A 26,959-nucleotide genomic window follows, 5' to 3' on the forward strand; every position below is an offset into this window, starting at 1 on the left:
CATATATATATACACACATACAAATACAAAATATAATTTTATCTCTGGAAACATTAGTCCTTACCCCCATACACTTAATCAAGATTAAAAATATCTTAACTTTTAGATGTAACTTTTATTATTTATTTTCTTATATTTAGTTCTATATTCAGTTATAGTAACTCATGCTAACAAAAATCAACTGCATCAGCACTTTTTATAGGAAATCTCTTTTATAATTTAATTTATACTATAATTTTAACCTATTTGGTTATAATAAAGTATAAAACTATCTTGATTATAGCACATCACACTCTGGGGCTAGAAAGTAAACATCCAGAGTTGTTTCAGTCTTCAGGACTATGCTTACCATATTTCCTCCTTAATGCCAAATCCACTATTTTGGGGTAACGGGACAAGGAGAGGAGTTAATACTTCTTTCTATATCTTCCATGATGGGAGTCCAGGGTAAGAGTTTCCTGAATTTAATGACTCCACCACAGGAAAAAAGAAACAGAAGGCAATGTGAGAGAGGACAGAAGGAAAATGTCCTGTACCTGGTGCCAAGATTCTAACTGCTTCACTGATCACAGAAAGTGCAACGGAGAGTGAGTGCCATGAAGTGAAACGAATAAAAGTTTCCTTAACTGCTGGACCCCACATAAATACTACGGCTGAAAGGAAATCGTGGCTTTATATTTTCTGTATTTTATGTCCTTGGAGGTTTTTACTGGAACTCCCCAACCAGATCATTTTGAAAACAGTAAAACCTGGCAGCCTCACCACCTTCCTCGACCACACAGCTTTTAGAGAATTGGCCACTCGAGAAAGTGTGAACTGATGCCTTGCTTTTGTTGCACAAAATTAAGTAAAATATTTTAGAATTAGGGGAATTTCAGAGATAAGGCTACAAATAATTAAATCACTTTCTTAGACTACTTCAACAGCTGTGATGTATTTAAAAAGATATTAAACATATACTTCAGAATTTAACAGATAAAAGGGGAATATCATATATTCAAATTTTATCTGAGTGAGACAAGTTAACAGGTGCCATATGTCCCAAGGAAGAAATTTTGTAATGACTTATTTTGCTTTCCGTATATATTACACATTCTTTCCCTCTGAGGAATGGAGGTGTAATTGTTGCATATTCAATATGTTTCAGTGAAAGAAGGTTTCTAAAGATTAGACATGTTTTTCTACATTTAAGCAGAGGTCAATATCTGGATTGATTTGTCCAAAGACACTTATAGCTGAAGATTTTATTTAACAGATATTTAGACTGATTGCACTTAATAGGAAGAGTTCCTGGATTAAATATTGGCTGAAAAAATGGGGGACAACCAGTTTTTGTATTTCATAAAAATGGTAATGCAACAATTAACAGGGTCATATTATAAAGCACAGACTTTACTCTAGCTTAATGGATCTAAGGATAAGCATTTATCAGCAAGGAAGGATTTAGCATAAAGCGACATGTAAATGAATTGATGACTGATCATAAATTAATTTTAGTGCTGAAGATGTAATAGAGACACAGCAAGATGCCACTTTATCATGGTATTTTACTGCTCAGTAACATTTGAGCAACAACTTAATGTCCTATATGCAGTTCTTCTTTAATAGCTTGAATAAATTTGAGATTTTTTGGCCTTTCAGCAACTTTAAACCTGAGAAATTTCCAAAGATTGAAAATGTAAACACAAATAAATTTGGCTATGTGACATAAATTCATTTTTCATTAAATGTTTAAATATGTATTGATGATGTTTGGGGCTATAACATGTCAAATTGGTATGGATTGCTTATAATTTGTAAAGAATCTCTACCTGAACTCATTCACTTGGTGAGTGAGTGTTCATTTTAATGTTTATGTTTATATTTACATTTATGAAAGAAAACCAGTTATCCCCAAACTTGCTTACTTTCTAATTCATGAATCAATGCGTTTCTTTCCTTCCTATCATTGCCTTCTTTTTTTGTAATGGTTTATCCAAATGTTCAGATCATTCCTGATGCTTAAATCTAAAAAAAGAGCAAGAACGGTAACCACAGAGAGGCAAAATCAGTGATTGCCAAATAAATGTAATAGTTATACAACATGGAAGAAATTTAATATACGTTATATATTTTTTCTTCATGGTGTATTGGAAATTTTGTTTTAAAATATTCCCCACAAATATACCCATTCCATAGATCATACTTAAATAGAGACAAGGGGCTATCAAAGATAAAGAGTGAGGGACAAAGAGGAAAGAAAATTTATTGTCTTCTTTTTGTTTGTTTCCTTCTTGCCCTCCATTTTGAAGGTGAACTCAACTATACTAACCTGAGGTCACTTGCCCCTCTTTAGCTTGGGTTATGAGGCTTCCTGTTGCTCACCAAGGCCAAAGCTGTAATGGCATGTGTCTCTTCAACTTTGAAGTCATCTATCTAGTTTCTTAGCTCTTACACAGAGTAGCAAAGAAAACAGAGCTGGTGTTCTTTCTTTATTGACCAAAACCTACTCAAAGCCATGTCTTCCATGCTACTCTCTCTTCCCATGGAAAAGAAAAAGAAAGCACCAATTTCATGAATAACTGAGATTTCTGAGGGCATAGCAAGGAGCATTAACAATCAAGGTAAACTCAGAGCAAAGGCACCAAAGTAGCTGAAGTGTTTAGGGACTGGCAAACTTGTAGGATGAAATCTGCATATGAAGGACTCACTACCACAGGAGATGAACAGGGTGTTTTTGAAAAAGTCAAGCTAAGAGTGAGTCAAGTGAGTCAAGCTAAGTGACATCTCTGCTAAGAGATGTCACTGAGTGACATTTCTTTAGTGACACTGCTGTGGTGTAGGACTTTTCCTACTTTTTCAGGTTCAGAGACTGTATTTGTCAAAATGATAAATCCTGAAGCTCGAACCACACAGCAAGCCAACTTGAACAGGAAAAAAAAAAAATGAAAGAAAGAAAATCCAGTTATTTCTTGGCTGGTTATCGTGGAGAAAATAGAATTAAAACAAAAAAAATGGGCTAAGTACATTAACATAGGTGGTTGAGTGTGGATGGAGAACGCAGGAAAAAAAAGCAAATCACCACTTCATATAACATTATTATCTTACACTAAATAAGATATTGATAAATGTCAGTATTCAAACATATCAAAACATAGCTAAGATATATATATTAATTAATTAATTTTTTAGTTTTCCCTTTCGGGTAATAACTCACTTCTTTTCCTATTGTCCAAGTTATCAACAAGACTGACATTATATTCCTTACTTAATACATTTTCTACAAGTTCTTATGAGCATATTTTTTCTGTAAATAAAATAAGTTCATTGCTAGGAAATGGCACATGGGCTAGAATTACATATAGGATTTATGGTGAATAATGAGAACATTGAAGACATTTAATTCAATATGCTCAATGTTTGTTGAATTTCTCCTGGGCAAAGCCCCCATAGAAGAAATATGAAAATGAGTAAGAGTCCCCCACTTCCAGAGTTCCACTGTCTAGAAGAAGAGCCATTTATATGCAAGGAACTGTAGTTTGTAGAGACCAGATATGCTACTGTATGCATACTATTTGAAAAACACAAGGAGAGAAATTGATTCCTCCTAAGACAGGGTTAAAGGTGAGGTGGAATCAAGGTGATAAGAAGGCTGTTGCTTGGGACTTTCAAGGTTGGCGGTGGTCAGTAGAGTTAGCGACAATCCAGAGTTGTGTTGAAGGAACCAGAGGTAATGCTGTGTATGTAGGTCAGGCAGTGGGACTACACAGGCTGTAAGAGGGTGGAGGGCTGGAAGGGTGGGCGGGGCCAGATCCTGAAGGATCTCAAAGTCTCAACTTGGGATCCGGATGTGGCCTTAGCAAACCGGGTAAGGTTTTGAATGGAGGAACAAAATGAGAAAAATAATTCAGATGACAATGAGGAAGATAAGAAGGGACCAGAAGGAAATCAAGAGGTGCCTAAGAATGAAATTGGAGACAGAGAAAAAGGAGATGCTTGTTTGGAGAGGGAGTTTCGGAGAGCTGACACGGATTTAGTTGCAGATGCTCCGCAGACTTTTAGAAATACAGAAAACGGTGCATAGAAGGGACCAGGATGGGGCTCTCACGAATTTCAAAATTCTCCTCAGTTCTAGGGTTTCATATTCTCTGGTGATCACTGACTGAATCACTTTGACTTTTTTCTTATCTGCTGTAACATTATATTGCAAAGCCCATTGCATCATTTCTCCTTTCGTTTTGGGCTGTTGGTGCTTGACTTGTGATTATTAACTCAGAAATGGTTCTATCAGAGGAGGCTCAGTTGCTGCTGTTATCTGGCCTTCCTTGCAGTGGCCTGTGTCAGGGGAATTTGTTTGGAAAGTAAAAAGTGTATCTCTGTTCTTTTGGCAAATAGAGTCAAAACTCTTTCTCTGCTACACTTAACACCCTTTTAACTTCTCGGGTTCTTCTAACCCCTCTGGTTTCTGTTTTCTCTCTCTTGAAAGTGCGTGAACCCATGTGATTGTATCCTGGCACCTGGACTAAAAATACAAATACTGCATCACAGCAACACTCCTAACTATACTGTTTTCTCCCAAACACTGGAGAAAATTGGGGGGGGGGGACATCTATGGCACTTGATTTTAATCTCTTTTTTGGGAATGTGTAATTGGTTGATGTAGAAAGCATAAATGAGCTTCTTATAAATATTTTTTTGGCTCTCTTTTTTAAAAAGTTAGGCTAAGCGACACTTGGCACTTTATTGTGCCATAAATTAATGGTACACAACTTAATAAATATTGTAATATTAATTGTATCAAGTAATAGATTAAGGTTTCCGTGTGCCTTGGTTCAAGAAAAAAATCTAAACTTGTAAATGACTTGCTGAAAAATTAAGAAGACAAGGTATTTCTCAACATCTTCATGTTTTGCAGTTCTTGACACATGAAAGTGCAGTTCTTTTCCTTTATTGCCATTATTGTGTTTTGCAGAAAAATCCATATTAATGCCAGTTATATCCTTCATAATGGTTAATTTTCTAAGACAAAGACTCATAGTAAAGAGAAACCTGGAGTTCTTAAAACAATTAAAAAGCAAAGAAAGCATCCTGAGCTTTGAAATTAATGGAAATTTTTAAAGATACACTTTTTCTTTTGTTCTAAGTCTATATGCTCTGATACTATTTATACTTTTTTTGTTTTCGGTGTTTGTTGTTATATGTCCTGATTATTTCAATATGTATTTTAAAATCTTGAAATGATTCTAGCACTTCCACAGTACACCAGTGTATGTCGAATGGAAATCATTGTTTGAGTCTGCATTTAATTCAAAATATATGTTCACCCTCTTCCTTCATCGGAGTCCTTGATAAGTCTACTTTAAATACACTACGATTTATTTCAATAGAAGTGTTCTTCTCTGAATTGTAGGGCTAAAATATACGTAGCAATTCTCTTTCAGAAAGTGATTACGTGATAATTTAAACAATGTCAGACTGGAACTATACGAAACATGTTTTGTTTATGTGTCGCAAACAGGTACAGGTTTTAAAGGAGATTCATTCTTCTGCACTAGGAATGTTTCAACCATGGAGGAGGCTTGCATGTGGCTGCAGAAGTCAGGATGAAACCAGATTTACCTCAAGGAGGAGTGAGGAGTTGAGGCAGCCTACTTGTTCCTTAGTAGAGTGTGTGCAAGGAGATGGGCTGTCCAATATATACCACTCACTAGACAACTACATTTGTTTTTAGGTTCAATGGTAAATGGATGGGGCTCTGCATCTGATGAGGATCGTAACTTTTCTAGTCATAGATCTAGCGTAGGTAGCTCCTCCGATGGCTCCATTTTGGCCAGTGGCAGCTTTGCACACGCACTGGTGGAAGCGGCAGATAAAGCTGGTTTTAGGCTGCATGGAACCAGCCTTACAAGAACAGGTTGGTAGACCCTGAGTCCACACTCTTTGCATGAGAGAATCTTGTCCTTTAGACACTGAAATATTTTTCTCCTGTTCTTTCTCCTCAGTGAGTCTGACTGCAGGGCTTTCTGTGATATGCATGACCACCGTTGCGATCCTCAATTACCAGAACTTTCTTCTGATGCTACTTTTTTGCAGAGCCAAGAATAGGCTTCTACTCACCACCTTCTATCTGTTCTTTCCCGTTCCCTTCGTGGCTCTGCTGAGTAATTGGAAAATGCTTCCTTTTTAAATTACAACCAAGCTGCAACTGAGATTGTCATTAAATTTTCAATAACTCACATGTTGCAAAATTCTCACACAATCGATCATGTGCCCAGTGATTAAACTTATTCAGCTTTTATCACCATTACTTTCCTTTGCCCCATTTCTTTCTGCAAATGCATTTTCTGGGAAGGCTTTCTCAGCATGGGGTGAATGGGTCTAAGGCTGTCAGTCTAACAGTACAAATGGCTGATGGTCTTATTAATTGTTTGGCTGTTAAAATCTTAACCCAATAATTTATTATCTGTTTTAAAGGATGCTAATTAAAGATACACCTACTGCATTTGCAACTTGAATAAAATGATGACTACATGTGATTGCTCTTGCCATAATCTAATTTGGGTTTCTGAGAACAATTGAGTACCAATTATATAATTTTTCATGTATCTGATTCTTTTCCCCAAAAGAAATGTGGGATTCATTCTAATAATAGATGAGTAATTTGTGTTTGTTGTTTGACTGAAACAAAATAACTTTGGCATGATCCATGCTATTACATGACTGTACTTCTTAAATGAACTTTTAAGAGGGTTCTAATATATGAACTAAATGGAGCTACCTTACAAAACAAACTAATGAAGACCTTAACGCATTTTTGAAATCTTAATCGTATTAAACTAGTAAACTGAAGAAAAATGATTTTGACCCTTCACTAAACTCTCAGGTGATGAAAAGGAGTCTTGGAAATTTTCTTTGAATTATCCTATCAGTATTTCTTTTGAGTACGCATTAGGAATCTTCAAGCATATAAAAAAATTTTTCCAAGCATTGCAGAGGTTTATTTTTCATATAGCATCCGAACTAAAATATGTTGTGATATAACGGTTATTTGAATTGTCTTGCTTTATAAAGCGTAAGTCAGAAACTTTCTGTTGCTTGAGTGCTCTGTGTGGCATAGCTATGAGCACAGCAGTGAGAAAGTGCAAGGAAACTAATAAATTAGAAGGCGTAAGTGCATTTCTTACATGTATGCTAATAGCTAATAAAGCATTAAGCAACAGCGTGTCACATTGACTTAAGAAAATGTAACTACATACAATAATTTTGTGTGAAATGAGAGCATGCGCAAGAGAATAAATACATGCACATAAAACCACCCTCACCTACCATAATAAACATTCTATTAAAATCACAACATGTTGAACATTTATTAGCTACCCTTTTCACAAAATAAATTTCCCTGTGTATGTACTAAAGCTCAAGAAAAGGACATAACACAATTTCATTTTTCAATGAGAATTTGGAGTCTGCTCAGGTACAATAATAGTCATCAGAAAATACCTGCTGCACTTTGGATATGCAAGGTGAATTTAACCTGCTACCTATCCTATACTATACGCTAATGTTATTGAGTTTCTGTAGAAGCGGTAAAATTCATCGTGCATTTGTATGAGTTGGTGAGGTCAGTTTAATATATGTCTCTGAGCAGATCTTTCATGTAGATTTGTCAAATGCAATTACTTCAGGACCTTTTTCTGTGCTCAAAGTGAGTTTGTAAGATTCCATGGATAAAATTTGGTTAAGCAAGCAAGACAAGTACATAATTCAGTTCAGAAGTAACTTCTTTAATTTGAAGAAGTAAAAGCAGCATGAATTTGCATATATCCATGAAAATATCACTAAGATCGTCAAGGTTAAATAAAAATATAACCAAGTGATACCAAGTTTTGGGTTGGTGGATTTGTTTTATACACATTGGCTTGAATTTTTTCAGTGGGCAGTGTGCTGGTTACTAAAAATTGGGTAAAATATATGCGACAAGGCATTTTTTTTTTATGGAGATGCACCAGTATTTGATATCTTCAAATGGCATCTCTAGGCAAGTTTACAGATTAGGCTAAGTAAGAGCAGAAATACAAAACAGGCAGAATCACTGCCTTATGACATTCTCTATACCCCATTCCCTTTGTTTTCTTTTTAGGCAAAGCTTTTACCTCCTCTCAAAGACCTCGGCCTACCAGCCCATTTTCTACTGACAGTAATACCAGTGCAGCCCTGAGTCAAAGTCAGAGGCCTCGGCCCACTAAAAAACACAAGGGAGGGCGAATGGACCAACAACCAGCATTGCCTCATCGAAGGGAAGGAATGACAGATGGTAGGTTTGTTTCCTTCTCTCTTGTCTCCTCACTGAAGAGATGCGCTCTGTGCAAATCATTAACTTAGATTAAAGTAGCTATGGTAGATTAGGCATTGCCTCATTATATAACAAGGCAGAAAACCTAACAATATGGTCTTGTTCAAATAAAACCCAACCCTCTTTTCCAACAATCTGGAATTATTTCTGTATTACCAAGCCCCAAGAAATGTGTGCCATACCACTTTCCAACGTTGATCTTGCTGCCATTCTGGCATTTTCCATTAATGTTTTTTAATGAACATTCCCCTTTGAGGTTAGGAAAGAAAACATAGGTAGCACATGCACTTCCCATGCATTTCTGTTTTAAACTTAGGACATTTCTGACATCAGATTGAGAGAACTTAGATGGTATTTCACTTTTGAAAAAAACATAAAGTGATTTGTAATTTAACAGTTTTTTTTAGTTTCATAAATTTCAGGGCTCAAAGCATACTACAGATCATCTGGTAGATGGGTCAACAAACTTTTCTGTAAAAGTCCAGATAGTAAATATTTTTGGCTTTACCTGGCCATACAGTCTCTGTCACAAATACTCAACACTGCCATTGTAGTATGAGTGTAGTTATAGGAAAAAAAAAAATGAATTGAGTGTGACTGATTTCCAAAACCTTATTGATAAATAGGCAGTGGCTGAAATTGGCCCATGGACATAGTTTGCTGATCTATTTCAATTCTTTTATTTATGTATAGCATTCAGTCTTTGAGTATTTGCTGGTTTCAGGAAGCACAATATTACTGGAGATGTCCTTGTTCAATAAAGAGTAGTTCATCTCTATAAAGCAGGGAAGCCTGCTTCTCCCTCTTCCACTCCGCCTGCTTGTGTTCCCTCTCTCACTGTCTCTCTCTCTCTGTCAAAAAAAAAAAACAAAAAAAAACAGGATCTATTTCCCATATGTTCAACTTAATTCTCAGACATTTAAAAATAGGAATACAAATATTTATCCTGACGTTTTAGTCTAAGGAATATTTAAGATGATTGATGTCAATAGCCTAGTATAATGCCCGACCCAAAGGTAAATTTCTTCCCCCTTCTCAGCACTATCCTCTACAGGCACACAGACTTTATCCTGAGGTAGTTCTACTAAACACCAAAAGGATGAACTTAGCCAAGCCACACATTAGAACCATCTAGGGAGCTCTTAAATTATACCCTGGGGATTGTGATTTAATTGTTCTGGGTGAAAACCTATTGTGGGTATTTTTAAAGCTCCATGAATGAATCTAATGTGCAGTCAGCATTGAGAAGCTATGACGGAGTCCGTAGCATTCATTTCAGTCTCTTAGACTTACCATTATAGGACAGAATGAGGCTTAGTTGAGGAAGTACTTACTCTTTATTGGTTTGGGGGGAAGGGTCTGTATTTGGCTGCCATCTTTGTGCTTTCTTTTTTCATTTTGTAATTCAGGGCCAACTTTAAAAGTCAACCATAACTTGTTCTAAAAGCTTTCAGGTTTATTTATCTTTCCTGTTACCTTGTTTTCATTGGGAAGTGTTTCTGTGGAATTTGAGGTTAAGGGTGCACTCAAGATTTTGATTCCTTTATAAACGAATATCCTGTGGTGAACAAAAATGCTCACCACTGCCTTTCTGCCTCAGATGATCTGAAGATTAGTTGAGCACTTAAAACAGTCAATAGTGTTGATCTTATTCCCTCTAGATAAAAAGGACCACCCCAATTGATATGGTAGTCATAAAACTCAGAATTAATAATTTTGTATAGTTTTCCTGCTATCAATGTTGTGGAAAGAGAAAAAATTTTTTTCTGAAATGTTTGAAGATTATTTCCAAAATATGTAGAAGATAAAAAATATAAACCAACAAAATGGAGAGCGCTCCTTTTCTTCCTAAAATACTTTTCTTGCAAGTTTTTTTTCAGAATGTCTGGTTAAAGCAAACTGCCTCCTAGTTTAAAGCATGATCAATTTATTGCTTATCTTTCTAAACAACAAACAGGTCCCTAACTCTTAAAGTTGCCAGCATTTCAAAAGGGGGTTATGGATTATGTGTTGTTAGTAGATATATTTTGGAAGTAGTGATATTGCAAGGGAAATTTTGGCTCCCATGTCTTCCCAAGTTTATGATTCAACAATGTTCTAATTATGACATGAGGACATTTATTACGGATGGCACTCTATAGATTATCCTTAAGGATGTTGTTATTTTATAGTAAATGTATGTGCCATAGATTTATATGGTATGAATCCATGCATCAGTATTAATTTTATAATATTTGTATGTAAAATCAAACTATTCTTTTAGGGAAGGCTGCTGTTTAGTAGCATTTAGTGTATAGACGTTTTTACACTTAAACTTTTGCTTTATACATTTTAGAATTATATTTGGTGAGTAAATTAATCAGGCTAATTACTGGCAGCTGCTATACCAAACAGGCACTTAGTAAAGCAAGTTTGTTTCTCCAACACAGTAATTTATAAAGGTCAGGTGGCTCTCCTCTAAGTAGTAATGTAAGGATGTATGCTTCTCCACTATTGGGATACCATTATTTTTAAAGTGAGACATTTATGGCTTCTGAGTGAGGGGAAGACAAAATCTGGGTGATCACTTGGGAGGTTCTATGGTCAGTCCTGCAAGTGGCACATGGCACACGTCACTTCTCATTTCCCTGACAAGAGCACTGGCACATGTCATCAGACTACTGAGTGGAGTGGGAAAATAATATTTTCTTGTGTCTAGTAAGAGGAACTGGGAACGGTGAAAAGCATCAGTCTCTGTCTCAAAGGCAAGGCAAACCCAACACAAACATCGAGGATTCTTCTCCCTTGAATAAAGACTCTTCTAAGCAGGCATTGCTCAATCAAAATCTTCTGTTCCATTTGCATAAGCTAAAGAATACCCTTGACAATGCTGAAGAAAGAAGGCAGAGAAAGTAGTTTTCTATCCATCAATCTTTTTTCCTGAGATCATTTCCTTCCAGTCTGTTCTCCCCTCATTCCTAATGTCCTGGTTAGAGAAGGGACTCTTTCCTCTGCCACAAACTAGCTTGGCCACGAACTAGCTCTGCTGCAAACTAGCCTGTACCATTAAGCAAATTTCTTTATTCATTAATCTATGCAATCCCACACCAAATGATAGGCTGGAAACCAACAGGCAAAATTCCCTGCCTTTCTGGAGCTTACATTCTATTGAGGGAAGATAAATAACAACATAATTATATAAGGGAAAACAAAAGTATATAAGACGGTGGTAAGAGTCATAGAGAAAAAAAACATAGGAAGTCGAGAAATAACGGGGGTGAAGGGGGGAGGTCTTTTTTAAATAAAGTCTCAGGGAAGGCTTGACCAAGTAGATGACAGTAGAGAAGGCTGGAAGATTAAAAGGAAAAGAGCAATGCTGATATCAAGGAAAGGTCATTCCAGGACATGAGGACAGCAAGTGGAAGCCTGAAGCTTATTTGCTGAAAAGTAAGAGAAGCAGTGTGACTGAAGCAGAGAGAGCAACAAAATAGAATATGAAGTTAGACAAGTCAGTGAGGGCCAGTGTTTGTAGGATCTTAAGCTTCTGTAAGGACACTGGCTCTTACTTTGAATGGGAAACCATCGAAGGGGTGTGTGTGTGTGTGTGTGTGTGTGTGTGTGTGTGTAAGGCGAAGGGTAACGTTATCTTACTTATGCTTCTATTTTAAAAAAAACCACTCCAGCTGTTATGTTAAGGTAGACAAATGTGCTTCTGTGTGGAAGCACAGAGACCACATAAGAGGTTGTAGAAGTCACAGAGGGAAGAGACGTTAGAGGTTTTTCTCCATGACTCTTAACCACTGTCCCGAGGTTAGAATTAGTGGAAGCAATGAGAAAGATTGAATTCTGGCTATAGCTTGGCAGAGCCCACAAGATTTGTTCATGAAATTAACACAGGCTGTAAGGCAAGGAAGTCAAAGATTACTCCAAAGTCTTGGTCACTTGTAGAATGCAGTTGCTACTAATTGAGATGATGAACACTACAGAAGAAGCATATCTTGTAGAGGAAGGTCCAGAACTCAGTTTTGATATGTGAAATTTTAGATGCTTCCTAAACATCTAAGGTGAACTCCTCAGTATGGATGTAGTCATGTGAGTCTGGAGCTCACAGAAGGGGAGATCCCAGCTGTAGATATTTGATTTCTTTTTGCCTTTTTTTAACCTGAAAAAGAGGATAATAATGGCACATATTTCATTGGACTGTTATGTGCCTGACAATAAGAAATCCTCAGGAGGCCAGTAAGAGACTCTTTAGTGAATTGATTTAGTAGAAATGAATCAACATGGAAATGAATAATAAATTTAAGTAAACATATTTGATTACATACTTTTATTTTTGCCGCAGTCATTCTTAATCCATCTTTTTCCCAATTTGTTTATTTCAATGTGCATGCCATGTTCTTTCTTCTTAGAATATACAAACTCCAAGTATATTACTTAATTATGTAGTCATATAATTTCAGGTTAAATTAAATAGTAATCAGAATTTTGTCTAGCATAAGCAGATGCCATTTTGGCTATTTTAAAAATGAAGCTGCTTTGATGGGAATAAAAATCAATGACCAGATATGTTATTTTGAAAGCAAGTATAATAATTCCTGCTCCTCCCCACAATTGGCAGTCTTAAATCCAAACACGCAAATGAAATAATTACTTCACATTTATAATAATACATACTAAAGGAAGTCAGTATTGAATAAAAGGAAACACTAAACTCATTGGTGGATTATTCTACAAACAGATATCACAATATTGGATTAGCTCTTCATTTTGGAAGAAATGTTCCAAATGCAACTTTATTCTCCCAGATGGAAATGCTGTTCCCTTCAATAATTAGTAATTCATAATCTAACAAGAGGACATACATAAGAACTAGGAATTCTGCTTCAGCATGGGAACTTCCAAAGCAGATGCAGAGGAGAGTATTATTGTCAATTCAATGGAGGACGGTATCATTTTTCTCATTAAGAGAGAGTATAAAGCTTCTTAACAAAGTCTTTAAATAGAACAACTTAGCCTTCCTTAAAGAAGCTGTCTTTTGTTCACAAGAAATTTGTGCTTTTTCCTTTTAAATTTCACAAGTAGTATTATTAGAAATGAGAGTACAAATACAACGATATTGGAAATAATGGACTAACATTACATGCAACAGCCCCTATTAATAATATAAATATGTAGTGCATGTGATATTTGATTTTATGCACAAATAATGTAATCACTGATATTCTAAGGATGAGCAGAGAAGTTCACAATAGTATGCCAGAAAAATTAGAAGGTAGTATTGTTTAGAATGTTCAGGAGATTTCAAAATCTTCAACAAAATAATTTTAGAACTAGTATAATGGTATAAATCACATAATAGGACTAGTACACTACTTAAAGAAAGATGAAAGAAGAGATTAAGATCACAGTTGAAGACAATCAAAATATAAAGGTGTCATGATCCAAACAGCTAATGAAAGGCAAATGAAAAATTAGCCGCATGTTCGAACTTTTGATTTTTTCATACCTTATATTTAATTTAAAGAGCTTTTTTGCAAAGTTATCTATTCTACTACATCTCAAATTTTTATGATGCCTTGTCTATTCTAGCACCATGAATCATATTCTATCTGTACTCTGAACATTGGTTATTACTTATTAAAATTAAAACACTGGAAAGTTATAATGTATTAGTTGTAACTCATTAGCTAACTCATGAAACGAACAGCCAGAATTGGTTGTCAGGCAGAATGTTAATTGCATTTAATAAATGTTAGCTTAACCCTTTGACTGTTGCTAAATGTACCACATACATGGGTAAAGGCAGTCATATGTTGCATATAATATGGCATATAGTTCTTAATTTCCCAAGGGCAACATTTCCGATGGAGATTGGCAGGACAACCTTTATTCTTCCCGAGGCCTTTTATTAACACAGCTGCTAAAGTGTCTAGTCATTTTGTGTCACGATATGTCTACTTTGAGGAGGTGGGGGTGGACAATGGCGAAAATATGGAGAACACATAAATTGCCTTTTATACCTTGAACGTTAGCCTCAATGTGCAATTGAAAACACTGTCCGCATATAATAGTTGAAATCAGTTGATTTTGTTTCAAAGACACTGTGATCCGGAGATAGCAAAGAGATCAGTAATAGGCATTTTAGATAGAAATAACTGACCTTTGCCCCCCGCCTCCTTCCCCCAAATTTGTTTTGCATGAGTGAGACTTTTAAGATGGCACGGGTTTTTTTCTTCATCTTGAATTAAAACCTGTATTTTTTCATTAAGTTTTAGTCCATTCTAAATATTATTCACAATTTTTAGATCTTCCACCACCACCAGATCCCCCTCCAGGTCAGGGTTTAAGGCAGCAAATAGGCCCGAGCCAGCATGCTGGTAACGTGGAAAACTCAACAGAGAGAAAAGGAAGCTCTCTGGAGACACCACCAGCATCCAACTTAGAAGACACAAAGAGCTCATTGGATTGTCCAGCTAGAACGTCCCTAGAGTGGCAGCGACAAACCCAAGAATGGATAAACTCCACAGAACGCCAAGAAGATATACGGAAAGCCCTACACAAACAAAGTGTTGGACCAGGTGTGTTCTGCACAGTCCCAGGAAAGTGTGGACTTTTACCTTTTGTTTTCCTACCAGGTATTTTAGAAATGGCAGTTGTTTAAGAGCATCTGAAAAAAGTTTGCCTTGAGTCACTGAAAAGTTGGGATTCCTCAGCAGAATTTACCAACACACACTTTAAGGCTGATTCCCGTGGGGATTGTTCCTCAAGTTAACCTCTGCATAGGGGTATTTCAGCTCAAGAGACCTCCAAGCTTCACCTGTATTGTTCAGGAGACAATTTGATTTTTTGCCTTTTAATGTTTATATCAAAATACGTTTAAGACCTCTAAATTTCATCTTAATGTCAATTTAATCCCTGCCTTCAATCAGTTTCATTTTGACTGAAGTTACTGTAGTCATTTTGAAAGGAGAACTCTCTTCAGTCAAATCACTGAATTCATTGAAATAACAAAGTTGTTTATAAATGCACACAAATACCTCAGGATAGAAAAGGTTAAAAACTGGGCCTGTACTTTCTCCAACTGATTAAATTTAGTTGATTGTTAACACTTTATTGGGAAATATTCTTGTTTATAAATCAAGCTTCCTGGAACTGTCCCAAAATAAATGTCATCATTTGTGGTTGGATTTTTTTTTTTTTTTTTTTTTGGAAGTGGTAGTGGCTGTTGGGACCTATTATAGAAATACATTTTCTGGAACATATCTTCTCATATCGGGATTCACTTTCATTGAGTATTAAAACACACACAAACACACACACAACAACATTTGAGAGTTTCTTTACACATTTATTTTTTAATTTGGACTCAATCTTTTGTAGATATGTCCACTACCCATGCATTTTCAAAAATTATATGATGTCACAACTTGGTGCTTAAGGTTTTAGAAAATGTAATATATACAAGAGCCAAAATATGTCAATTTTAATGCCTAGACTTAGTGAAACATTTAGGAAGCTTACATCATTCAGGCTGTGAGAGAAAAAGTATGTGATCCTTGAGACTTCATAAAGACCATCTAAGGAGAGAAAACAGTCATCACAGTAATAATAATGGCCATACCTAAAAGAAAGAAAAAAAACAGAAGAGGTAGAGAGGGAAAAAGAAGAAGAAAGAAGGAAAGAAAGAAAGAAAAAAATGTTTCAAAATATTAGGTACTTAATAATACACATCGTGTTATTTGTAGAGAGTTGATACATAAAATATGTTTTTATTATTATTTATTTATGAAAATGTGTATTTCTCTTTTTCTTTTAAGGAAATACACAATCTTTAAAATAATGTGTTTCTATCCCCAGAAACAACAAAAGTTTAGGAAACTTATTTCAACTAATACATAGTTCTTTATCTAAATTGACTGATAAAATGTTGCTATAAAGTGAAACAAAAACCATGTTTCTTCAATCTTAATTGAAAAATTTAATTGGAGCCACACTGAACGCCAGAAATTATACTCACAAATGCTTTTGTTAAACAATATGGTTCATTGTATGCAACTCCCTTTTATTAATATATTTAAATTTTGCAAATGGTATATAACGTTGTATTTTTATCCCCAAATTTATTTTTTTTAAGATTTTATTTACTTATTTGAGCGAGAGAGAGAGTGAACAAGGGGGAGGAGCAGAGGGAGAGGGAGAAGCAGACTACCTGCTGAGAGGGGAGCCCAACACAGGGCTCCATCCCAGGACCCAATCCCAGGACCCCGGGATCATGACCTGAGCTAAAGGCAGACACTTAACCGACTGAGCCATCCAGGGCCCCTATCCCCAAATTTCTTTTAATTTAATCCTGTTTCAGATCCTATTATCAGAAATGTTATCTGCACATGGAAATTTTTTTTAATATCCGGGCTTATTAAACCTCTTATTTTTAATTTTACTAAAGAGTGAAATGGGGACACCTGGGTGGCTCAGTCGTTGAGCGTCTGCCTTCAGTTCAGGTCATGATCCCAGGGTCCTGGGATCCAGGCCTGCATCTGGCTCCCTGCTCCGCGGGAAGCCTGCTTCTCCCTCTCCTACTCCCCGCCTGCTTGTGTTCCTTCTCTCGCTGTGTCTCTCTTTGTCAAATAAATAAATAAAAAGTCTTTATTAAAAAAAAAGAGTAAAAAGGTAAAATAGCCCATCGTGAACTTAATATTAAAAGTTTGTTTTGCCTCCATGTTGCTCTTCAGCTTAGCACTTTGTGTTTCTTTTTCAGAGGAGACATTGGTGCCCTACAGCAAGCCCAGTTTCCCATCTCCAGGAGGTCACAGCTCATCAGGAACAGCTTCTTCTAAAGGATCCACTGGACCAAGGAAAGCCGAGGCATTGAGGGGAAGTCACCAGCGCAATGCCAGTGACCTTCTTGACATAGGATATATGGGCTCAAATAGTCAAGGACAGTTTACAGGTGAATTATGTAAGTGCTTTAGGACACTTAAAGGCTCTGGTGATTGAGAACAAAGAGTGGGTTAGTAATGTAGGGGAGGAAAAAGTTTCCTTGACCCTCTTAGGGTCCTAGGCTGGGTCTGAAAGTTAAACTGATTAAGACAGATTAACAGGAGAAAAGCCTACAAATTTTATTGAATTTTTACATGTCCATGGGTGACTTCAGAAGAGCATGAAGACCCAAAGAAGTGACCAGAGTAGAAAGCTTTTATATCTTTTAGACAAAGAAACCATAAGCTTGTGAAGATTTTATGAGACCGAGGGGTTTGGGTAGGGGAGTAGTCAATGGTAAAGAAGTAACTAAGAAGAGAAGGGTTAGTTTAACAAGGTTTGTTTGCACAGATTTCTTGGTCCCATAACTCTCTGTCCCTGGGAATAAGAATGTCTTCCTTCCTCTGGTAGAGGGAGGGTAACTTTCACGTGGAAGTTTTATGACCCATTTCTGAAAAGAAGAGCCAGTGGGGAGGAGGGAGGTCAGAGTGACTTTCCTGCCTCCGTTGGTTTCTCAGACTTCTTCAGCTTTCGATATTCAGTATGCCAAGGTGTCATATTTTGGGGTAGCATGTCCTGAACCTCATCAATAATATTGGGACAATAAACAACTTTCAGAATAGTAGAAATCCTGCTTTGCTATGAGAAAAAAATTGATTATGATTTTGAGCAGGTTCAGTCATAATGTAGACCACTGCTATTTACACTCATCTATTAAATGAATATTTCTCCTATTTCAAGTCTGATTTACACTATACAAAAATTGCCTATATTTAGGCAATTAATCTTAATATTTATAAGTTAATTAAACATAGTCCACTTTGTAGTTTTCTTTGCCTTTTAAAGAACCTCAGGAATTCCTCATTCCCTAAGTTGCTCTACATTTATTTATTTATTTTTAAATTTAGGCAGTTGACCTTTAAAGTTGATCTTTGATTATAATAACATATTTTATAAATAAATTTCTTTTTGAATAAAGAGCCAGCATTGATAGTATAACTAATCTATAAAAATAAAATACCAGGCAACAGAGAAAGATAGCATGTCACAGTATGTCACAGGAAGAAGCACTGAATTCTTTGTGTTAATTTTTTTCATGAAATTTACCAATTCTGCTATCCAATATCAGAATTATACTTGTCGAATATTTTCAGCTGCTTGTTTGGATTCATGTTAAAAGCACTGCTGAAGGAGCAGCCCTGGGTTCCAGTCTTTTCAACCCAGAGCAAGCAAACTACCTTCCCAATCTCTGTACCTCCTGACCCAAAACATGGCATTACTATTACTATTACGCTGACATCACAGACTGGGGGATTCCACGAAATAATGAAAAGTAAAAGTACTTTCAAACTGTAAAGTTCTTTATTGACTAGACTTATCATTCTTGTTGTCTATTACTGATCTGATTATTAAGATATGTTTATAATTTTTAATTTGATTTGTGACTACTTGGGTTTTGCTTTGACTTTTATTGTAGAGTAACTATAAACTCACAGGAGATGTGCAGAGATAACAGGAGACATGCAGAGATAGCTCTATGTGGATTTTAAATCCCCAGATTTTGCAATGTTTCTTTCTTCCCCTCCCATCACTATATTTCCCAACTTTACACACTCACAAAATGTGTCTGATGATGTTCTATTCATATATTACCTATTCGCCTTGCTTTTTGTTGTGCTGGTCAGGATGAAAGACTACTTAATTTCAATGCAAACTTATTTCTGATTTTTTCATCTCTTTGTAGAGTAACTGAGAGGAGACATGCAAAGCTGCTCTGAAGGACCACCAGGTCTGAACTCATGGAAGTGATGACACGAAACAGTGCAATGAACAATTTCTTTATTTATGTACAATTAAAAGAACTGTAAATGCAATGTAAAGACACACAGCCACACATATCCCACAGATATTTTACTTGTGTTCTTCTCTTAAGTACACCACCCACCTTAACTCTTTCTTGTCAGGAGTATATAAAAAAGACAGAAAAGAAAACCCGCCCTCCAGGAAGAAAAGGATTTTCCTCTGTATATAATTTCTTTTGTGCATTGCTATGCAAGCTCACTCTTTTTAGATCTGTTCATACTATTGTCTGTTTTCATTGGTCTGTTGTACTATATGTGAATTAATAGGCTGTGGTGCCATATATTAACTTTTAATTGTGTAACTTTTATGTTTAAATTTTGCACTGCAATTTTTTTTGGTGATAAGCACAAATCTCTACTCCTCGTGACATGAAGAACAAGACTGAATGTGAAGGGAGTTTCCGTACTGTAAGCTAGGCTGGATGTGCTGGTTGGAACCAATCACTTTAGATGGTTTGCAGTTGGGGTGTAGGAATAGGAAGATGCAAAGGAACAGTGGTGTTGGCAAAGTCTTCTTTGAATATCAGGGACTGAGTCAATAAAAAGAAAAGCAGAAAGGTGTCTTTTGCTATTGACAAAAAGCAGGGGTCAAAGAAAGAAATTTAAGTCTTAAGGCTAAATAGGCATTACAATATACAGGTAGCAAAGATGTACTAAGCTTGCTAAAAAAAAAAGAAAAGGAAAGAAATTAAGGCTATATGTAGAATTAACTGAACCTGTCATTGTAATTGACCCATCTGAGAATTATAACAAGCAAAAGGAAATTAAGGTGTTTCACAAGAGCTGTGTTTATATTACAGTTTTTATAAAAGCATTTTCTGAATTACCATAATTAATCTCTCCAACTCATTAAGTCAGAATATAATATGACGTTCCCCAAGGAAACAAACAAAATGAACTCTAGAATATCTAGCAAATAGTTAAAGAGGCAATTTATTATTAGGACATACTCGGGCTGCTTCCAAATGCAAAAACTCTATTGCAATATCTCGTTTCATCTTTCTAATACATGTACAGTACACACGAGAGGATAGAGCTGCATCACTTAAATTTATGACTTTGAAAAAATAATGCAGTCTGTAGACAACTTTGTGTTTTATTTGGTTAAGAAGTGAAGTTTATGCCACAAATGTATAGCCAAATTGTAAGTGCTTACAAAGCAGTGCTCAGAGTATGTTCAGTTCACAGTAAGTAGATTTATTGGAATAAACATTTTATGGTACATTCTCAGAAATTGGCTACCAACTAAAATATGTTTGACCCATTTTGAATGAGTAAGTTGAAAAGAAAAATTTAAAAGGAGAAAAATGCATGTTTATACACTTTTTAAATAAAACCAAACCTCATTAAGTGGACATTAATAACAGTGTCCTGCCTCATTTGTTTCCACGACTTTGAGAACAAGAAATTCCTGAACATCAGTCATGTATGGTCAAAATGAATCTGACTTTGAAATATATGTCAGCCACTGTACGCATAGAGTCGATCAGTCAGGTAGAAGAGACCTTCCCTGAAATTCCCACTTGTGACATTTTTTCTATGTGCTGCCTCCACAACTGTAAATTCTATTTCTAGTTATACTTTCTCATGTTTTTCCTATGATGTGTTCAGTAGTTGGTATTTTGAAAAATGTTCGATGTAATGATTAGAATCAATTCTAAAATATGGGACCTGCTTGAATGACAATTCATACTCCCATGCATGATTGCCTCGGTCACCAATTCCGTATCATATTGTTATAGCAAAGGGATAACATAATTCATTTTTTCTATACTTTTTGTTCCCTAAGACTGCATCAACACAGGCAAGAGTGGAGGAACGTAACGTTCTTTATGGGCCCCAACATCTTCTTGGTGCCCTGTAGCTCATTTCTTCACCGAAGAGAAAAAAACATTCTGAGACACACTTATTAAATGCTTTATCAACTTTCTGCCACCAGTGCCTGAATTTTAATGCAGTTTGCTTTCTCTGGGTCAGATTGTCTAGGAAAGATGAGAAGTTCCTGCGAAGAATGACTACATACTATTCGCAACTGTAGGACGTGAGGAATTTAATTTTTATTTATGCGGTTCTCTACTTCACCTCTTTCTATTTAAAAACAAACAAAGTTTTGTTCATTTGTGTTCCCTCTTTATGCTTCTCTGTAACCCACTTTAGAGTAAAGCTTTAATTCATTACATTTATTACACGTAGATGTTGATCCCTAATGTGACAAATAAACCAAGACTTCAGTGTAGAGTATGGGTATGAAAGTGACTTCTGGAATAATGCAGGACATAGCAGCATCATACCTTCCTGATTATTTTCAGTGTATAAAACGTAACCATTTTGGTTAGGTTTTGGCAGTACAGACCCTATGGTTACTTGGAATGTTCTTTTAGAACATTCCCTTAACATTCCCTGTTAAGTCTAGTTTTATATGTAAATTGGTTAGTAAAATCCTGCTCCCAAGATATCATCCTCACACAGATACAGAGCAAGACAAAATGCTGTGGCTACCCAAATGAATTCAGGAATCTTACCCAAAAATCAAAAGCTTTTGTCAACTTACTATATGTAAAAAGCTTCTAATCAGTATATCAGAATGTCATTAGAAGAATGCAAACATGTATAAGACCTTCCAGAATTTTTTTCATTTTGTAGCCCATTGAATGAGTGTGATTAGAAATTCACTGAGCTCACTCTTCTTCAGGTCTACACAAGGCCTGCATAACTTGTCAGAAGGAAATCTGGTTGGGAGAGAATGCAAACTCACCTCGCACTCACAGGCCATGCTGCTGTGCAGTCAAGCCCCAAACAACACAGCTCCATTCTCAACATGCCACGTCTCCACTGGGGAAAAGCCAGTCAGTGCCCCAACTCAGGTATGCCTCCAAGCGTGCAGGCAGAGTCGGCCCACCCCTTTCCAGATCTTTTCCATGCCATATTTAAAGTGGGACAGTACAGGGGCTTGAAAACAATGGATTCCTTCACAGGATTTGAATCCAGTTCAGGGGAGCATATAGGAAAATCAAGACGAACACCTAAGGTGTCCTATAACCAAAGGGAAGTAAAAACATTGCGAGTATGCTTGTTCTAAGTAACAAAACAGATAAAATGGTGTTCTATGTCATAGTTGAATGCTCTGGGTATTTAAAAATATCTTCAATAGGATTCAAGTTGAAAGTTTGAGCTCTGATAGAACACCTCCAAATTTCTATTCAACAAATTTATGGACCTGTCCATCGACAACATAATGATACGAATACCAATGAGCTCTAAACTGTGGTTTATCTTCGCCACTGGAAAGTGATTGTGTGTCAGTATTAAAGATATGAAGAACCATGACATTCACTAATTTGTACATCTGCTTCTGTACATTGTGTTTATAAAGTTACATGACGAGAATTGGTGTAAAGCAATGTTTTCCCACATCATCTTAGAGGTGAAGTTACTTTTATTTTGCTTCTCTATCATGTGTACTTCAGATGAAACCCCATACCTTTTTTCAGTGAAGTTCCATTTATCTCATCATTTTCTTATCTCATCATTTTCAAAAGCATTTATTGTGACTTTAAAATGTTGCAAGATAAGGGATTTTGTGGCCGTGGGTAGACTTTTTATACTTTGTTTTATAGATGGACTTTTTTTTAACTAGTCTGTTTAAGTCACCAAACAGCGTCCAAAATCTTAATGTGTTTCATTTGATGTTGTTAGCTCAGAAAAGAAATTGGCATAAAATTGGTTAATAGTATTGTCAAAGAATTGTGTATTGTGTACTCACTGGGAAAAAATAAAATATATTCACATTTCAAATTTGTAAAAAAGCCATTTATGTAAAACAGACTTGCCTGTAGAAAAATCAAACACAGACCATTCTGTCACTTCTGCACCTCGACATTAATATTTTGTGACCAAATGCATAATCTGATTTTCTCCTTTGGTAGTGGGGTGGGTGGTGGTAACTAGAAAGTGACGTTGACTTATATTAGTGACTCTATTGATGACACTGATGAATATAAAAAGCATTTGAAATTAGAGATTCCACCCTCTAAGCCCTACTCTCCAGATCTGATCTTCCCCACCCCATAAAGACCTTCAGGTAGAGAGAATACAAACTTCTCATCTACAAAATTACCTTCAAAAATCATTCTTTAAATATAAATAAATATGAGAATGGGAAAAAGAATACAAACTTCTCATCTACAAAATTACCTTCAAAAATCATTCTTTAAATATAAATAAATATGAGAATGGGAAAAATCAATTATTTCTTAATTGATAAGAATTATAAAATTAATTGATAAAAATGATAACCTTTTTCTAAGAGGATGGATGTTGAAAAGTTATATTAGGGACTGGGTAGAAAAGAGAAATTCCCTACTTTATTGTACTTCATGAATATTTCATTCTTTTTCACTAAGTACAATTACAGGATCAAATTATTTCTAAAAATAAAAAAAGCTCCTGTATTCTTTACGATAATATAGTATAGTAAAAATGAAATAAAACTACTGAACTCTAAAACAATTTATTCAAAAATATTTTTAAAGCACATGGTAAGTGGATAATACACTTCAGAGTTTCATTTAGATTAACAATAGGGAAATAAAACAGTATTAGAGGAATTAGAAATAATGTTGCATTAATATAATACAATGGCATAATACGTGTGATTAAAGACAAATATATCAGTTACTAATATGAGATATAGTAGAGGAACTACGAAACACTCATTGCTTTATCGAATCTGGGTGCAATATGGAAACACCTACAAATGGCAAAAGGGCAAAATTACCAGAAAGATTTATTAAAATAATACACTGTTCTCTCTTGATTATTACATATTAGCTAAATAAAAGATATACCAGTGGTTCAGGAAAGCATTTTAACAAGAAATGATATTTAATGTCCTCAATTCGTGAAATTGTCTTTTTTATCTTCCAAAGAGAAGATCGGCCAAGGTCATGTGAAATTTCACTTCATAACAGAGATGTGAAATAAAACTGCACTAACTGAAAAGCCAGTTGCAAGAATTCACAAGAAAAGACGCGTAGAAAGGCCTAGTAAGGCGGGAAGCTTAACATGCTGTCTCCAAAAGGTTTCAAGGGCTCTTTCATCTCCATGAATTTAGTGCAGTCTTGGTTTCAACTCTCAGCCTCAGGAGGAGTTTTCTCCACAGCCAGAGAAGGAATTCAGTCTTCGAGAGGGTTACAAAGCCGTCAAGAATCCAAAAGACGATGCAAGACAATTGTAAGGCTGTGTGTGACCTGCGTTTGTATCTTTCCGCCCACATGCTTTCTCCAGGAAGCAGTCAAGCTACTAGAAATACACATAATCAGTTACCTTGGCAATTAATCAGGGAAAGGCACTTGTGGTTTGTGATTCAAATACAGTACCTGGGGTGCAGGTCAATGTCCATGATAGGGAATTTGCAGGCCACTGTAACTGCCCTCAGATCATGACACCATAGCACCCTTTGTCTATAAAATGCTTTTGACGGATACAGCTTTTAGGGAGTAGACAACTTTTTTGGACAATTTTTACACAATGTTTCTCTAGACAACATTTATGAATAGTTTGTTTCTGACAAATGGCTTTTTGTTTGCTTGTTTTGGTTATTTATTCATTCGTTTTGCAAGCTAGTACTGAGACACTGTGCTAAGAATCATACAGAATGGTGAAAACAGAATTAGCTTTTGTCCTCAGAAATAGATGAGTATCTTCTGTGAAGTAGGGCCCCGATCTCTGGGAAAGTATCTTTTATGATGAATGTTTTTGAGCTAAGCAGAAAGAGGCAATGAGCAAGGCTTCCAAATATATTTGCAAGCAATAAAATCTGCATTAGTTTCATTCATATCCCCTCACACTGTCCCATTATCCATATTCTAGTCTTTCTCAAAATAGTCTATGGAATTTTAATAGGTATTTTAAAAAACAAAGACGCAAACAACGGGTGAACGTGTAAAGAGATTTCTTTACTACTTGACTTCTTTTCAAGTTTGCTCAAATTTTATATGACATAAAACACTTTGTCCTGAGGCATCTCATGGAACTAGTACTTTGTGACACCCACTTTGAGAAATACTCTCCTAGAAACTTTATTCTGTCCCTAGGCACTACATTAATGGCCCCCAAAAACCCTTGCTGTGGTTTTGTCTTTTTCTTGTTCCAGTTTTTTAAAGTCAATATAAACTCATGAGAAAGAAACGTGAGAATCTCAGGTATTTTGCGGAGATAACAGAAATGCTGTTCAGTGAGAAATTGCATGTATCCTTCCCACTTACGACAGAGTTTAAGCATTTAATTGAGATCAGTGCTCAGCGCTTGAGCAACAGGGATGATTGCATTATGTTCTTTAGATTTTGCACAATCATTAGACTAAACTAAAGCAGGAAAATACACTCACTGTCTTCCCCCTCCCAACTCCCAACTCACAAAAGTATAATTTATTCACTTTTGAGACTCCTCTATGATTACTGCAAAGTTCTACTTCAGAGTCCAGAGTGCTAACCATTACACCATGGAACCCTACTTGCAAAGTTCTACTTCAAATAGAAGTTTGCTAAAAATGATAAAAAATAACAAAACAAATAAAAAAAATTTGTGGCTCACACAAAAGTTAGGGGGAGAGGACTTAATGATTTCTCAGTAAGATAATATGGAACTGAGTCCCAGTGGAAGGCAAAATGTGGCGAATTAGTCATGAAAATCTGTGTACTCAGAAATAGATAAATACAAACGTACAGAAAAGAAATTGAGGATTACTGTTATATGAACTTTCACTGGCATTAAGTATAAGAAACTATGATATAAGAGAAATTACAATGAAATGGGGGCAGTTGGGATTTAAATTTACTTAATTAATTTTGAGATGGAAGATGAATGCAATCAATAGATTAAAATGCCCCAGCATAGGTGTTTTGAGAGTAATTGCCGATGGGTAATGGTTATTCTAATAAAAAAGATGGAACAGACAAATGGAAGCAGCCTTAAAAAAAAAAGACATAAATGGAGAATAGCATTCAGCTTAAAGAGAACGATTAAAACATTTCAATAAATGTGCAAGCATTTCTTGTGCAAGTAATTATCTGTCAAGGATTAAGCCTTGTTTTCATTAATGTTGATGATATTTTTTCCTAGCGTTTTCCTGGCATTTAAGGTATTCTATAGCTATAACTAAAATGCATAACACAAACACCCATGTACATATGACAACAAATTTAAAGAAATATGTGTGCTAAATATTTAATACCATGTAATTCTTACTAACATCATTTGAATAGTTATTATTTAAAAGGTTAAAATTTATAATGATGTTAAGAACTGTTTTCATCAATGAATCTCAAGTGGAAAGATATTTTGAATCTGTTCTAGTAATAAGCCAAATAAAAAGAATTATATACTTGAAATGTATTATATAGCCAATACATGTAGTAGGAAACTCATACATGCATGCACATAAACACATATACCTACACACCCACATGCATACATATATATACGCACATACACATATACATATATAAATAATTTCAGTTCAGTAGAATCTAAGGTATGATGAGTAGATTTATAGACTATGGAAAAGAGGCACTAACAAAGATTATTGGGGTCAAGACAGGCATTCCAGACAGAATAATGCTTCCGATACTCTCTATCTCTCTAGACAAATTATATATGTATGTATCTGTATGTGTACATAAAATAAGGTGCATTTATGTTTCCATGTATGCACTTATATTTGCATATATGTATACATGTGCTCATGTATATATATTTATATGTATACATACACTCATATACACATACGTATTATATTCATCAC

At 35.6% G+C, this 26,959-nt stretch overlaps 1 protein-coding gene across 1 annotated transcript in view; it reads left to right on the plus strand.

Annotated features, from left to right (window-relative positions):
- ROBO2 (roundabout guidance receptor 2) overlaps positions 1-17,311 on the plus strand; it is a 577,868-nt gene extending 560,557 nt beyond the window's left edge. The window contains exons 25-28 of the mRNA XM_088022784.1: positions 5,711-5,893; positions 8,120-8,293; positions 14,620-14,892; positions 17,073-17,311. Coding sequence (XP_087878910.1) covers positions 5,711-5,893; positions 8,120-8,293; positions 14,620-14,892; positions 17,073-17,311 — 869 coding nt within the window. The remainder of the gene's footprint in view (positions 1-5,710; positions 5,894-8,119; positions 8,294-14,619; positions 14,893-17,072) is intronic.
- The last annotated feature ends 9,648 nt before the right edge of the window (positions 17,312-26,959 follow it).

The sequence above is a fragment of the Eumetopias jubatus genome, unplaced genomic scaffold (genome assembly GCF_037043125.1).
Source record: "Eumetopias jubatus isolate StellerSeaLion01/CBP00866 unplaced genomic scaffold, mEumJub1_p1.0 scaffold_1, whole genome shotgun sequence".
NCBI lineage: Eukaryota > Metazoa > Chordata > Mammalia > Carnivora > Otariidae > Eumetopias > Eumetopias jubatus.